This window comes from Anarrhichthys ocellatus, unplaced genomic scaffold (assembly GCF_004355925.1).
Source record: "Anarrhichthys ocellatus isolate YVR2014 unplaced genomic scaffold, GSC_Weel_1.0 scaffold53, whole genome shotgun sequence".
Classification (NCBI taxonomy): domain Eukaryota; kingdom Metazoa; phylum Chordata; class Actinopteri; order Perciformes; family Anarhichadidae; genus Anarrhichthys; species Anarrhichthys ocellatus.
Window position 1 is genome coordinate 2,049,618 of NW_022280083.1, and position 12,888 is coordinate 2,062,505.

Here is a 12,888-nt window from a genome sequence, read left to right on the forward strand (position 1 = left end):
GTTACATTGTTACGTTACATTGTTACGTTACATTATTAAGTTACGTTGTTAAGTTACATTGTTACGTTACATTGTTAAGTTACGTTGTTAAGTTACGTTGTTAAGTTACGTTGTTAAGTTACATTGTTACGATGTTGTTAGGTTGTTACATTGTAACATTATTAGAAGAAAATCCCAAACCATGATGTTTTTTCTAACCTTAACCACGTTTTGTGGACATCACTTGGTTTGCAAAAACATACAATACCAACATTTATTCTGGTGACTGGGTTGACGTACAAGATGTTGTCAAATAAATGTAGTGGAGTAGAACTATAAATTAGCAAAAAATGGATACTCACGTAAAGTACAAGTATCTCAAAATTGTAAAGTACTTAAATACCTAAATGCGATCCACCACTGGTGTGGTGCATAAAGAGTACATATACAGTATTTTTAGCTGTTCACTTATGAAGCAAATTCTATAAAGTGAAATACTGTCATGATTTAATGTTTAACTGTTTCCTGTGGCATAATTAATTGACGATGTCATGTTGAATTAGCAGGTAAACGATTACAGATAAGACCTCAATGGATGATGATGCTGTAATAGAGAATGTGAGGGCTTTCTGAATAGTTTTCAGGTGATATCTTTTATAAAATTGTGTTCATTCTCTCATTCAGCGACTTGGAGAATGTATGACACGGAGCACTGAAGCTGTTCTTGAGGCTCGCGGTGTTGCTGGTGTCATTTGTCACCATGTTCATCTTTAAAATTCATCCTTCACAGAGCACATTCTCACAGCGCCTTTCAACAAAGATAAAACAATTTCTTGCAACAAAGGTGAGACTGGTCACAGCTTTACAGCATTTGTTATGGTTACAATAATTCTGGACCATTAAAGAAATATTGGACAGCTTGTTAAAGTAACATATTTCTGACACCGTGTCCCTGAATCTCTTTTTATGCTCAGGTAATTTATGTGACTGGTATATTTGCTGCATTCATATAAGTAGAAAGACGGATTTCTTTTTTAATGCAGCCTTGAGACAAAAATGGAGCATCTTTTAATCTGTGTGCTGTGTGTATATGTGTTTAAATACTTCTCAATAGTAAAGTGCGCCACTTAACACATACTACTCAGTCTGTGACTTGACACTTGACATGTTCTGCTGAGGCAGTGAAGATTGAAAATACCTTCTTTTGACAAGTGATAGAATTTAGCTCATCTTAAGCAGCCCACCACAGCTGCCGACTATATATTCTGCTTCTCTTTTATCCGCAGAGACTTTCATATGAGGGTCAGGGCCGCACATAATGGAAACATGAGGAGAAAGATGTTTTTTATTATTGCTTTTTTGAGAATAAAGTCGAAATTTTATTCTTTGAAATGCTCAATTGCATTATTCTCAGTGCAACTTTATTCCAAACCGTTTTCTCTTCATTATAAACATTTTGACTTCATCTTAAAATAAAACAAAACATAATATATATATATTTTTTTTTAAATACCGACAGTTTAACCTTATTCTTGACACTTCAACTTTAATCTCAAAATGCACTATAATAAAGATCTGTCCCTAAAACCTTTCTGTAGTGACTTGTAGTGTGTGACAACATGTCTTCCTCTGCTGGACTCTAAAGGGAATCAAACCTGAGAGCATTTGTTTGTGTCTCTGTGACTGCAGCCATTATCCCCCACTCCACATAATTTGACAAATATGGCTATAATATGCAGATTAAATCCTATTTGGGGCTTTACGTGTTATTGTCTCCATTAATCTAATGGCTCAGAACTGGGCAGTGGACCACATTTTGCTAATTCACTGGCTTGCCTCCGTCCGAGGCCAGACCAGCTGAGTCAGGACTGAATTATCTGTTCAACGTGTCGATTCCGATTGGCTGTACGGACATTGAACCCAAACTCAAACTGATTTGTTGCAGGAAAAAGCCAAAGCAGACCAGCTATAGTGAGGAAAACTGTCTCCAGGCTGAGCTCTAAAGAGGCGGCATGAATTCTTTCTTTACATATTAGCGGCCTCTTTGATCTATGGCACTGAAACTCACACTGGCTAATCACACTGTCAGATACGGCAGAATAAAATGCAGAACAAATGCAAATTCTTCCACATTAAAAGAGGGAAGTGTAAATGTGATGCATCTCCGGGACGTGTGTGGGTTAATGGAAATGAACTTTCCAAGCAGGAAGCTGCATGAATTTAAAAAAGACAACAGACAGATGGGCCAATAAGAATAGCAGGGAAGATGAAATGTCAGGATGCTCGAGGATGGAGAGGACGGAGACAAGGTGTCTTCATGTCAACTTAAAAGGAGACATGGCGTGAGTCACACTTGGGCAACAAAAGGAGAAATTAATTTCAATACCAGATACATTTTAAAGTGTTGGGTGCTAACTGGACAGAACATCTTTCTATTGCTTTACAGACAGGAGACTAATTAAAGGAAAACATGAATAAATACGTGGGGAAGCATAATGAGTGTACTTTCTTCCATACAGGGAGCGAGGGCTCACTGGAAGGCTTGATGAGTATGAAAATGATGTAAAATCATCCTGACCTCCCGACAGGGAGATTCTGAGTGACGTGAGTAAGACACGAGTCTGCTGAAGGACGATCAACCAGCGTCCGACCCATTCATGAGACAGCCGACACACGTTACTCTCTGGTGTACTGTCGTACACTTTCACGAATTTCACACAATTACCACAAAATTACCAAATGAAGTGTCAGTTTCACTTCTCTCCTCCTGTCCGCATACGTAATCTTCCTCTCTTGCTTCACCACAAGTGTGTACTTTCTGTCTTTTGTCTGTCTCTCTCTGTCTCTTTTGCTTTTGAGGGATTTGCAGTGTTGCATGAGCTCACTGTCGTTTTTCATGAGGAACACGGAGGTTATTTTTCTCGCCTGCACCTGGTTTGTCAATCTTGGTGACTCGCTGTGTGAAACGTATCCTCATACGAGGATTGTTGCACCTGTGTTTAGGCAACAAAATGACTTGGTTAGGTTAAGGAAAAGACTGTGGTTTGGGTTGAATTAAGTATGTATGTTATGTACTCTTAACATACATTTTTTTTTAAGAATGTTAATTAACTTTTTAATACGGGACACAAACAGTGGTCTCCTGGGTGAAAGTCCTGTGTTTGTTTGGCTAATCATACTATCCTCAAACAATGGTTCATATGATATCTTACGAAAAATTACTTCTCGTCTTTTAAGTGACACGAAAACCAGCTACACTGACTTCAAAATAAACTTCCGTCTTCACAGGAAACAATAGTTAGGTTTAGGCAAACGAACAACTTAGTTAGGTTTAGGAAAAGATCGTGAAATACTTAGTTAGGTTCAGGAAAAGATCGTGAAATACTTAGTTAGGTTCCGGAAAAGATCGTGAAATACTTAGATGACTGTTTTGTTGGGCCCATCCACCTCTCCTCCCGGCCACCCTGTATGTGTTTTTGCGGTCTAACTAAGTCCTCGTTCACGATTAGGTGCATAACCTACAAAATTATTTCATGGAATATCTACAAATCACAGCGCATTATTTTTCGTAGGTTTAGCTACGAATGATGGATGAGACCAGTCTGGACACATCCATCCATCTCGACCTCCGTACGCAGACTTTTATCGCTCTTTATATTCCATCACCAGACCTCCTTAGAGGAAGCCCTGCATGTCCTGGCTCATGAATACGTCGGTTGTATACAAATTGTTTTCAACCAGCTGACTTTATTGCTATTATGGCATCAATGCCAGCGAGGCAGGATAACGATTCATCCGTGACAGCTACCTGAAGGCATCAGGTACTGTTTCATCTGCACTCTCTAATTGGAGTGATGCTGCTTTCTGGTGAGCCACAAGTAGGCGAGGCAGATCCGCTGGTTAAACTTTGTACAACAAGCACCGGGCTGTTGCGAAATATCCACGGAAACCTCGGTGCTGATACGCACATCAAAGGAGCTGCTGTGATTCATTGCTCTACAGTGTAGCAGACGGACGCATTGAAAACAGTCGACACAGTTCCGTGAACAATCTTAGATCAATTAAAACGTCTCTATGTGCTTATGACTCCCTCAGGACAAAGTGTGTTATTTTTAATATCCCAATTTATTTGTAGATCATTACCAGGATCACTTTTATGGAGCACTATCAAGATTAATGGGCCCCAGTTAAAGCTTTCATTTGATCTGTGGCAGTAAGATGGGATTGAACTGCAGATGGTTTTTGTACTGGTCAGATCAGATCGGGCAACTCTCGCACGCTGAAAACATGATCGACCGAAAGATCTTCAACACCAAAATGCATAAAAGATTTATGCATTTACGTCACTGGAAACTCCCCCAAAAAACTGCTGTCAATCTAAATGAATGCCAATCTCTGTTAAACCTACGTCGAGGAACCCGTTCACTGGAAAATCCACCCACATCCTCTTCCATTACGGTCAGGAGGAAGGTCGTAAAAGACGGTTGGCTGATGCCCGTTGACCCATTTAGATTGAGGGCAGCATGAAATAACATTTTCTACCACCATCATTAAAACAGCAAATGAGGAAATGAGGAAATGAGAAGACTGAAGGTGTTCTGGAGGCTCATGGAGGACCGAAATGTTATAATACTTTGTTTTGTGCTTTAATTTCCCGGCATAACTTTCCAGTTTATAATAATTTAACATTTACATTTAAATCATAATTTTACACGTAACACAAGCTCATATAGAACAGTCTTTGAGTGCTTTATCTTCCTTAAAACGTTCTCCACCTCCATACACACATTGGATCCACTGACCTGGCTTTGTCTTTTTGGTGTCTGAACCGGACCCGGCCGGATCTCAGCTCTGCCCAGGTGAAGGTGTCGTCCCCGGTCAGGTCTCGGCCGGCCTTCCCTCCCTCCTCTCCTCCTCCCTCCCCTCTGAACAGGACCAGCCGGCCGTTAGCGGGGCCCCGGACGAGCTGGAAGATCAGCCGCTCGGACGGACTGTCGGGGTCCGTCGCCTGCAGCAGGGCGAGGGGCAGCGGGGCAAAGCCGCCGATGGGGACCAGCAGGGACCCGTTGACCCGGAGGGCCGGGGGCTGGCTGTTCACTGAGAGGAGGAGGGAGAGAAGAAGAACATGAACTATCTCAGGAACAATCATTCAAAGGCAACTTGAAAAGCTTTTGATCTTCCAGGTGAACCACAAACAAAACATCACACTTCAATGATTCCTGTGTGTCACGCAAAGTCATAAACAAGATTAAAGCAAATACACCGTAAGAGATTTTATCACAATGATACATGAAAGAAAGATGAGAAATACTGATGACAGGTTTACAGGTTAGAACGTTTCACTGTAATTAACTCTCTTGATCTAATTGTTTTGGGATAAGATGTCCAATTATCTTTGATTACGCGGTTAAAACAATAAGATAAGAAATCATTACTGGAACTCAAAGCTGTACAGTTGTCTCATGCAACTAAAGAAAAGAAAATTGACCGGTTTCATGAGTTAATTAATTTGTAATAATAATTTAAAGTAAAACCTTCCACAAGAGTGAAACAACATAGAGCCTCTAATAAACCGAATGAATGCATTATAATGCATTTTAAAAGCCTTAAATTTATCCAATTAAAATTGCAGCTGGATCAGACTGAGTGGGTGTAGAGATGAGACGAGGTTGTGAAATTAAAAACGGAAAAGGTGTGTGTGTCTGTGTGTGTCTGTCTGTCTGCGTGTGTGTGTATGTCTGTCTGTGTATGTGTGTGTGTGTCTGTCTGTCTGTGTGTGTGAGTCTGTGTGTGCGTGTGTGTGTGCGTGTGTGTGTGTGTGTGTGTGTGTGTGTGGCAGAGCCGGCTGGTGAAATACGAGCGAGGCGTCTGGGTCTTGGCGTGGCATTTTAAAAGTTGGCTTTAATTGGAAGTGACTTTGTTGGGGAACTTTTTAAAGATCAGCTCTTCTAAGAGGCCACGTTTGTAATCTCTCCTCTAACGACGCCAACAGGCACTCGCAATCCTCAAAACTTACGGCCACGCAATTAAACTCACAAATGAGAATAAGTCTATAATTTAAAAGGACAAAAGTTTCTCAACTTTTCTTTCTTCTCGGTTGGCAAAAAATGAAAAAGCCAAAAAAAGAGAAAAGAAACAACAACAAAAAGTAATTTGGTTTCAGGCTATTTCACTGGATTAACTAATGGATTAGTTGAAGCCTAGAGGCTGATTCATTATTTCACAAGAAGAAAGCGTTTATCACAAAGGGACTCGAGATAATATATTTCTCTATTACAATCATGCACTGTCAAACCTCATGAATCATCTCACGACCACAGTGAGATCCTGAAGGCCTCGCCGTCTCCGCCTGCAGGTTAACGATCACTGTTTGAACATGAAAGCCCCAAAAATAAAAAGTACAAGACTCCTCTAATGACCTGCCTCTGCAGACAATGCTCCTCTCAGTGTTATTCAGGAGAAGCAATTAGTATTGTGGTAACAGGGAACTCCTAATGGGCCGTTAATGTTGGCAGTCGGAGCAGAGATTCAAAACACTTTGACTTCTGTCACTATTCAATAACTTGCATTTTTGTCTTATAAATTCTCTCTGACCTGCAAGAGCAAGTCTGAAGCTCATTTATGATTTATTCTTATTTCAACAAAGAATCAATCTCTCTGAATCTAAATCTTTTGTAGCCTCAGGAGTGAGTGGAGACGATGGAGGTCAGTGTAGCTCTGTATCTGCTGAACGTGTCGGCAACGAGGTCACTGTCGGCTATAACATGTCTGTCAGCTTGTTGTGCAGTTTTTAACTGATGTTATGAAGCCTCGAGTTTTGCAATATATATATATATATATATATATATATATATATATATATATATATTCATATTTTATGATGTCATCGCCCTAAAAACGCCGTTGCTGCGGGATCAGAAAGTTAGGTTCGCAAAAAAGTCAAATGGGATTCTTCGATTGGAGTCTAGATTATTACAGAAAACTAAAGTTTATGAGTAAACAAGTTTACTTGTTCCAGATAAATTGTGCATCAGCAACATAAACGTATTTGGCTTTGTGTTTTATAGCGATAAACGCAAGTACTTTTAAACAATTATTTATTGAAATTATCTTTTACTAAAACCAGCCTACTGCATGTGAGCTGTCACCATAAAGAGCTCGGAGCCAACTGATAATCCGACAGAGTTATCGAACATAATTGAATATCTTAATGCTGGATATTGGAGGCTTATTAACGGGGTTTGTCTGGAGGCGGGACAGTCGACAGTGTTCGATGCTGAATAATCTTGGCGAAAGCACTTTGTATGTCGCAGTTAACCGGGATGCGTTTCACATCAGCCGGGCGGGAGTCAAGGGAACAGGAAGTGGAGAGAGACTTTTATACTTGAATACACACACACGGTGGAAATGTATGAACACTGTTAGCTTCACAAGACATTCAATTAACTCTTTTATCTTAACTTCATCACAACCTTCAGTCCCCCTGTTGTGTTTGTAAATGTAAATGACTCATCGTGTTTACACAAAGTGTTGTTAAAAACTGCACAAATGTCTCATTAAAATTGGTTCAAGAAACAACAGAGTTTGGCAGAAATTCCTAATAAGCGTCCAGATATAAGAAGAAGTTGAGTGTTTGTGTAATTCCCTTTTAAATGAAGTACTGCAGCTTTAAGAAGTATTTACCAAATATTAGCTATAATCCTAACCCGGTCGACCCTCTCTTGGTGATTGCAGTCATTTTGTGCTTTGGGACAATAATACCCATGAAGACATGATGTCCTTACCGTGGCAGGTCCTGGTCTTCTGGTCGGCGTAGAATCCGCGTCCACAGTCGGGGGTGCAGTAACCCTCCATCAGGTAGGTCTGGACTCGACAAGCGCCGCAGCGTCCGACGCCGTCACACAGCACGCAGTCGGAGGAGCAAGCTGAAGAAGAAGAAGAAGAAGAAGAAGAAGAAGAAGGAGACACAACGTGACCAGAGTTTCTTATTTTGTTTCTTTTTTAGCTAAACTGATAAACTGACCTTGCAAAGATACCCTGTTTTAAATCAAGTCTTGGATTCATTAAATACATTTTATTTTAAATGTGAGAGATTTATAAAATAGATTGCATTCAACAAAGTCTTACGTTTGCAGATTTGAGAGGAGGCGTCCAGGAAGTGGTTTCTGCCACATTCCAGCACACACTGACCCTGCAGGGCGGCGTAGGGGGGCTGGCACTGCTGGCACTGAGCCGGACCCCGACACTCCACACAGTGATCATCACAGCCTGGCAGACAGACACACACACACACACGCACACGTACACACACACACACACACACACACACACACACACACACACACACACACACACACACACACACACACACACAGAGCATTAAACACAAACCAAAGCTGTGGCTTCAAAGTCATAAAGAAGTGCACATTTGCTTCATTCATAGTTTTCATGTGGGTTGTGTTTGATTTGACATTTAGTAGAATATTTGCACGTGTTAAATTCATTGCTGTTGAGTTATTAAATAGAAGTTGACCGGAGCAAACCAACACATGTTGAAAGATTCAGAGAAACACTAAGTTGAGATCTTAAAGGGGTCTCTCAAGGAATGATTCATGGTTTTAATTAATAGATGATTAAAAAAGAAACTTCAAGTGGTCACTAATGCACAAAGATAATAGAGAACAGAAGGAGAAATACGTGCAGACTGCAGCTGCACGTATTTGTTCTTCTTCTGTGCGTGATGTGGTCCATGAGGACTGACCGAGGCATTTGTCTCCGTCCTGATAGGAGCCAGCGGAGCACCCCTGGGTGCACACTCCGTCCTGCAACACGTGTCCCTCCATGCACTGCAGGCAGTCGGTCCGCAGAGGGCCTCGACAGGCGTTACAGCTCCAGTCACACTCTGGAGGAGGAGGAAGAGGAGGAAGAGGAGGAGGAGGAGGTGGTGTGTGTGTGTGTGTGTGTGCAGGGGCGTTGGGATTAGAAGTTGAGAACAGAAGAAAGAAACAGATTTCATTATTTCTATAAACCCATTTGTTTGTGCTTTTGTTTTTTCCTCTTTTCTCTCTCATCACCTTCACATCTGTTGTGTTTGTGCTCCGTTAATATTGACGAGGGAATTAAACACAATTAGGACAAATTAAACTGTGTGTGTTTGTGTGAGCTTCTAGGTTTGTATTAAAAGATATAAAAGGTTTAACAAAGAAGAGATCACGCCACGCTCAGCCTCAACAGAGGAAACCAGGGGGCTTCTATATTATATTATATTTCATATTCTACAGAATAAACGTATAAGTGTAACACTAAGTCAACTAATTATTGGTCTTATTTGTGAACTCTGCAGTGTTTATTCTGAGTCAGATGGTGAGGAAAAGAAAACTACACAAACAGTTAAATAAAACCCCAAACTCTGTTTTTCATTCTCCAATCCTGAAGAGGAGATTCTGTTGGATCTCTCTCCTGCTGGCAGACGTGCAGAAGCATTCTCATCTTCATTCTTTATCAATATTTTATTAAATCCTTCATGAGAAGTAGCAACACATCTTATTTTACTTTTCTCACACGACGGTGGGAGAGTAGAACAGCTTCGACTCTACTGTGATGAATAAAGTGGAGGCTTCCACAGAGGTTTCTTTATTCTTTCTGAGGATCCAACAGGAGCCGAGAGGTAAATTAGAGGGTTCCTCCCTCGGGAAAGATCAGTGATGAATCCAAAACCAATGTAGGTTGTTGGCAGAACAGCTTCTCTCAGGGAACTTTCCCCCTGTGGGACGGCTTTAGTTTTCAGAGAGTGCTGCCTCGTAGCGCTGTGGGTTCATCCCGGGTTCAGGATTAACCAGGTAGCTGCTGCTGCAGCTCGAGCGGATAAACGCAGCGTCGCCGCGGGCCGGACGGCTAAAACCCGACCTGTCGATGGTGAGAGGCGCCGCTAACAGGAAATCACTCTGTGCATCTCGCCTCGAGTGGTAATCTTGAGTTTATAATCCCGTGCTAGACATGGGGGGTCTGGGGGCACCTGAGCAAAGTCTCATTACGCCGAACACATCGCTGATAAAGCGGGAAGTCTGTTTCAGCTTTACATGAAACGGCTTTCTGTGAATTGAAGTGGATATCTGTGTTAAGCCGGTGTGACAACATGGTCCGCTTTCAGAACCTCAGTCCTTCCTCTTTGAGATAAGAGAAAGATATTTTCTTATTTGTGAGCTGGTGATAAAACAGAGTGACGTTCAGCGTGGTCGGGTTTTAGGTCTGGGCCGGTTAGCGGCTAATTAAACAAGAGCTGCTGCAACAAGAGCTGCTGCAACAAGAGCTGCTGCAGAAGGAGAAAATAAGAGGACAAGTTATTCAATCCGGATCCTCTGAGGCTCATTCATCAACGCTGGGAGATTTAATGCTGAGTTCAAATGCACACACATTGTTTAGGATTTTGCATATCTGGTCTCACAATTCATCACTTGATCAATGGAGCCCATAAACTCAATGTAGCACACATGCAATATGGATGGAGAGTAATTTATGAATATCATAAAGGGCACACTAGATATCCTTATTAATAATCCAGCATTCCCCCTCACCCGCCATGTACCATGAAGTGTGTGTGTGTGTGTGTGTGAGTGTGTGTGTGTGCGCGTGTACCTCTGCAGGCCCGGGTCGTGGTGTTGAGGTAGTACTGGTGGGCGCAGCTGTCGTACTGGCATTCTCCGAACAGCAGCACCTTGGCCGGGTCGCGGCAGGACGTACAGACTCCGGGCATGTCGCACGTCAGGCACTGTCCGTCGCACGCTGCCGGAGACAAAAGAGGGTCCACGCGGAGGTTTAGGTGAGGTACGAGGACCGGATCAAACCATTCCGTTTCATCACGTTTGTTGTCATGATTTCTGACTTGAGTTTGCAAATGATCCACCTGCCCTCCAGGCTGCAGCTACAGGAGTATTATTAGCATTACATCCAACAAGAATGTGTGGAATCACTGGATTTGGTTTTGTTTCTTTACCTTCTGGTTAACAGGATATACAACTCAACATATTACACATACGAAAGCTAAAATAATCCATTCTGTGTGCATGAAAGGATTTCTTAATAAGTTAAGTTGGGTCTTTTGTGAATATTTGCCAAATATTCTCATCAACTAGTAGCTCGTTCTTGATTAAAAACAACTGTGACACATGTAACCATGTCTACCACTGTGTTTATTTATCCTCTCTGCCTGAGCTTGAATACATGCTTTACAGTCTATTCTGTGTTATCAAGGTGACTTAAAGGAGCACAAACACTACGGAGAGTTTCTGCTTCAGCTGCAGGTGTGTCAGTCACGAACACTGCAAACATACGTACTACGCATGAACAGGACACACGTATATACTTTAATATTCACTATGAAAATGATGAATCAACACCTCACAGATGACCTGGCATTTACTACAACTGCTGTACTATCTAGTGTTCTTGTTATTTTGTCCACGCCCTGTAAATCATTAGGGGTCTCGGATGTAATCTCGGAGCTGCTGGATTGCACGTACAGCAGTAGGCGTCTTTAGTTCTTTCGGTGTGTTATCTTTCAGGTCACCCCCCCCCCCCCCCCCCCTTCACTTACCCTGACAGATCCTGTGGCCATTGTCGTAGTAACCAGGGGTACATTTGGGACCACAGAGACCCGAGGGCAGCAGGAGGCTGTCGGCGGTGCAGGAAGTACAGGCGTGAGGCCCCGAGCCACTGCAGGCGTCACATGACGGATGGCATCCTGGGTTGAATTTAAAAATAAAGATCATTTCAGTTCATTAACACGAGATGAAACATCAGGTTCAGACTTATGTTTAAGGTTTCTACTGGAACATGTTTACGTGCTTTAATGTTCAAGAAACATTTAACTCATTCTGTCCGTCTGAATACACCTCTACCAACCACAGACTGTTTATAAGAAGAGGACGTGGTCATCATGACGGCACCCATTAGTTTATGGACTGATGCTTTGAAGACTCGAGTTCGGCGATTTTTCTGTCGCCATCTTTAATTACGCCCATCGCCATGTTGTTTTTTTCACAACCAGTGAACAGGAAGTTACCATATCTGGACTGAGGAGGAGTGACGTAGAGACGCCGTATACGTCTCTGGTAGAGACCTGTCAATCACTGTGTAGCCCCGCCCTAAAGCATCCCCTGCTTTATGGTCTGTTTGACTCTAAATGGACCATAATGTACTCAATGAACATCATGCTGTATTGAAGAAGACTTGAAACTAGAGATTGAGACCATGAGTCGACATGTGACATAGGAAGCGGAGCTACATCTGATCGGCTTGTTGAATCACATCATTCCTGATCTAGACAGCCCACTAAAAATATAACTGACTTCACGGTTTGTGGGTCGACAGGGACTCCAGATACCCAAATGTGTGAGCACAATGTGTGGATTCTTTTCATGGTATGTCCCCTTTAAAAGACTCCATGTTGAGAAATGAGGTCATGGAAACAGCACATGGTTAAAGCACTACAACAAAGACCAATGTGAGATGAAATAGAATAACGCAGCGTCATCAACACTTACTGCTTAGAACATATGACGGAGGCACACGTTAGAACAATGCAGCATTGTTGTACAACACAAGAGAAACTCCATATCAGATACATGCAGTATAGAATCTGTGCTGCGGCTGAATTCTCACTGTGACAAACTTGAAACTCGCAGAGAAGTTGAACGACTAAAAGCTGCTGAAATATGAAGTCCTTGATAAGAAAATATATATATACATATTCATAAGTCTCACTAATCACTATCAAGGGTCTAATCATTCTCAGATTGCTCTGCTGCTCACGCTCCCCTCCACCACCACACACACACACACACACACACACACACACACACATACACACACACACACACACACACACACACACACACACACACACACACA

At 42.1% G+C, this 12,888-nt stretch overlaps 1 protein-coding gene across 1 annotated transcript in view; it reads right to left on the minus strand.

The window, feature by feature from the left end:
- fras1 (Fraser extracellular matrix complex subunit 1) overlaps positions 1–12,888 on the minus strand; it is a 216,861-nt gene that overhangs the window by 70,898 nt on the left and 133,075 nt on the right. The window contains exons 21-26 of the mRNA XM_031870528.1: positions 11,573–11,719; positions 10,615–10,761; positions 8,741–8,881; positions 8,107–8,247; positions 7,764–7,904; positions 4,782–5,076 (exon numbers count right to left, since the gene is read on the minus strand). Of these exons, the coding sequence (XP_031726388.1) occupies positions 4,782–5,076; positions 7,764–7,904; positions 8,107–8,247; positions 8,741–8,881; positions 10,615–10,761; positions 11,573–11,719 (1,012 nt within the window). The remainder of the gene's footprint in view (positions 1–4,781; positions 5,077–7,763; positions 7,905–8,106; positions 8,248–8,740; positions 8,882–10,614; positions 10,762–11,572; positions 11,720–12,888) is intronic.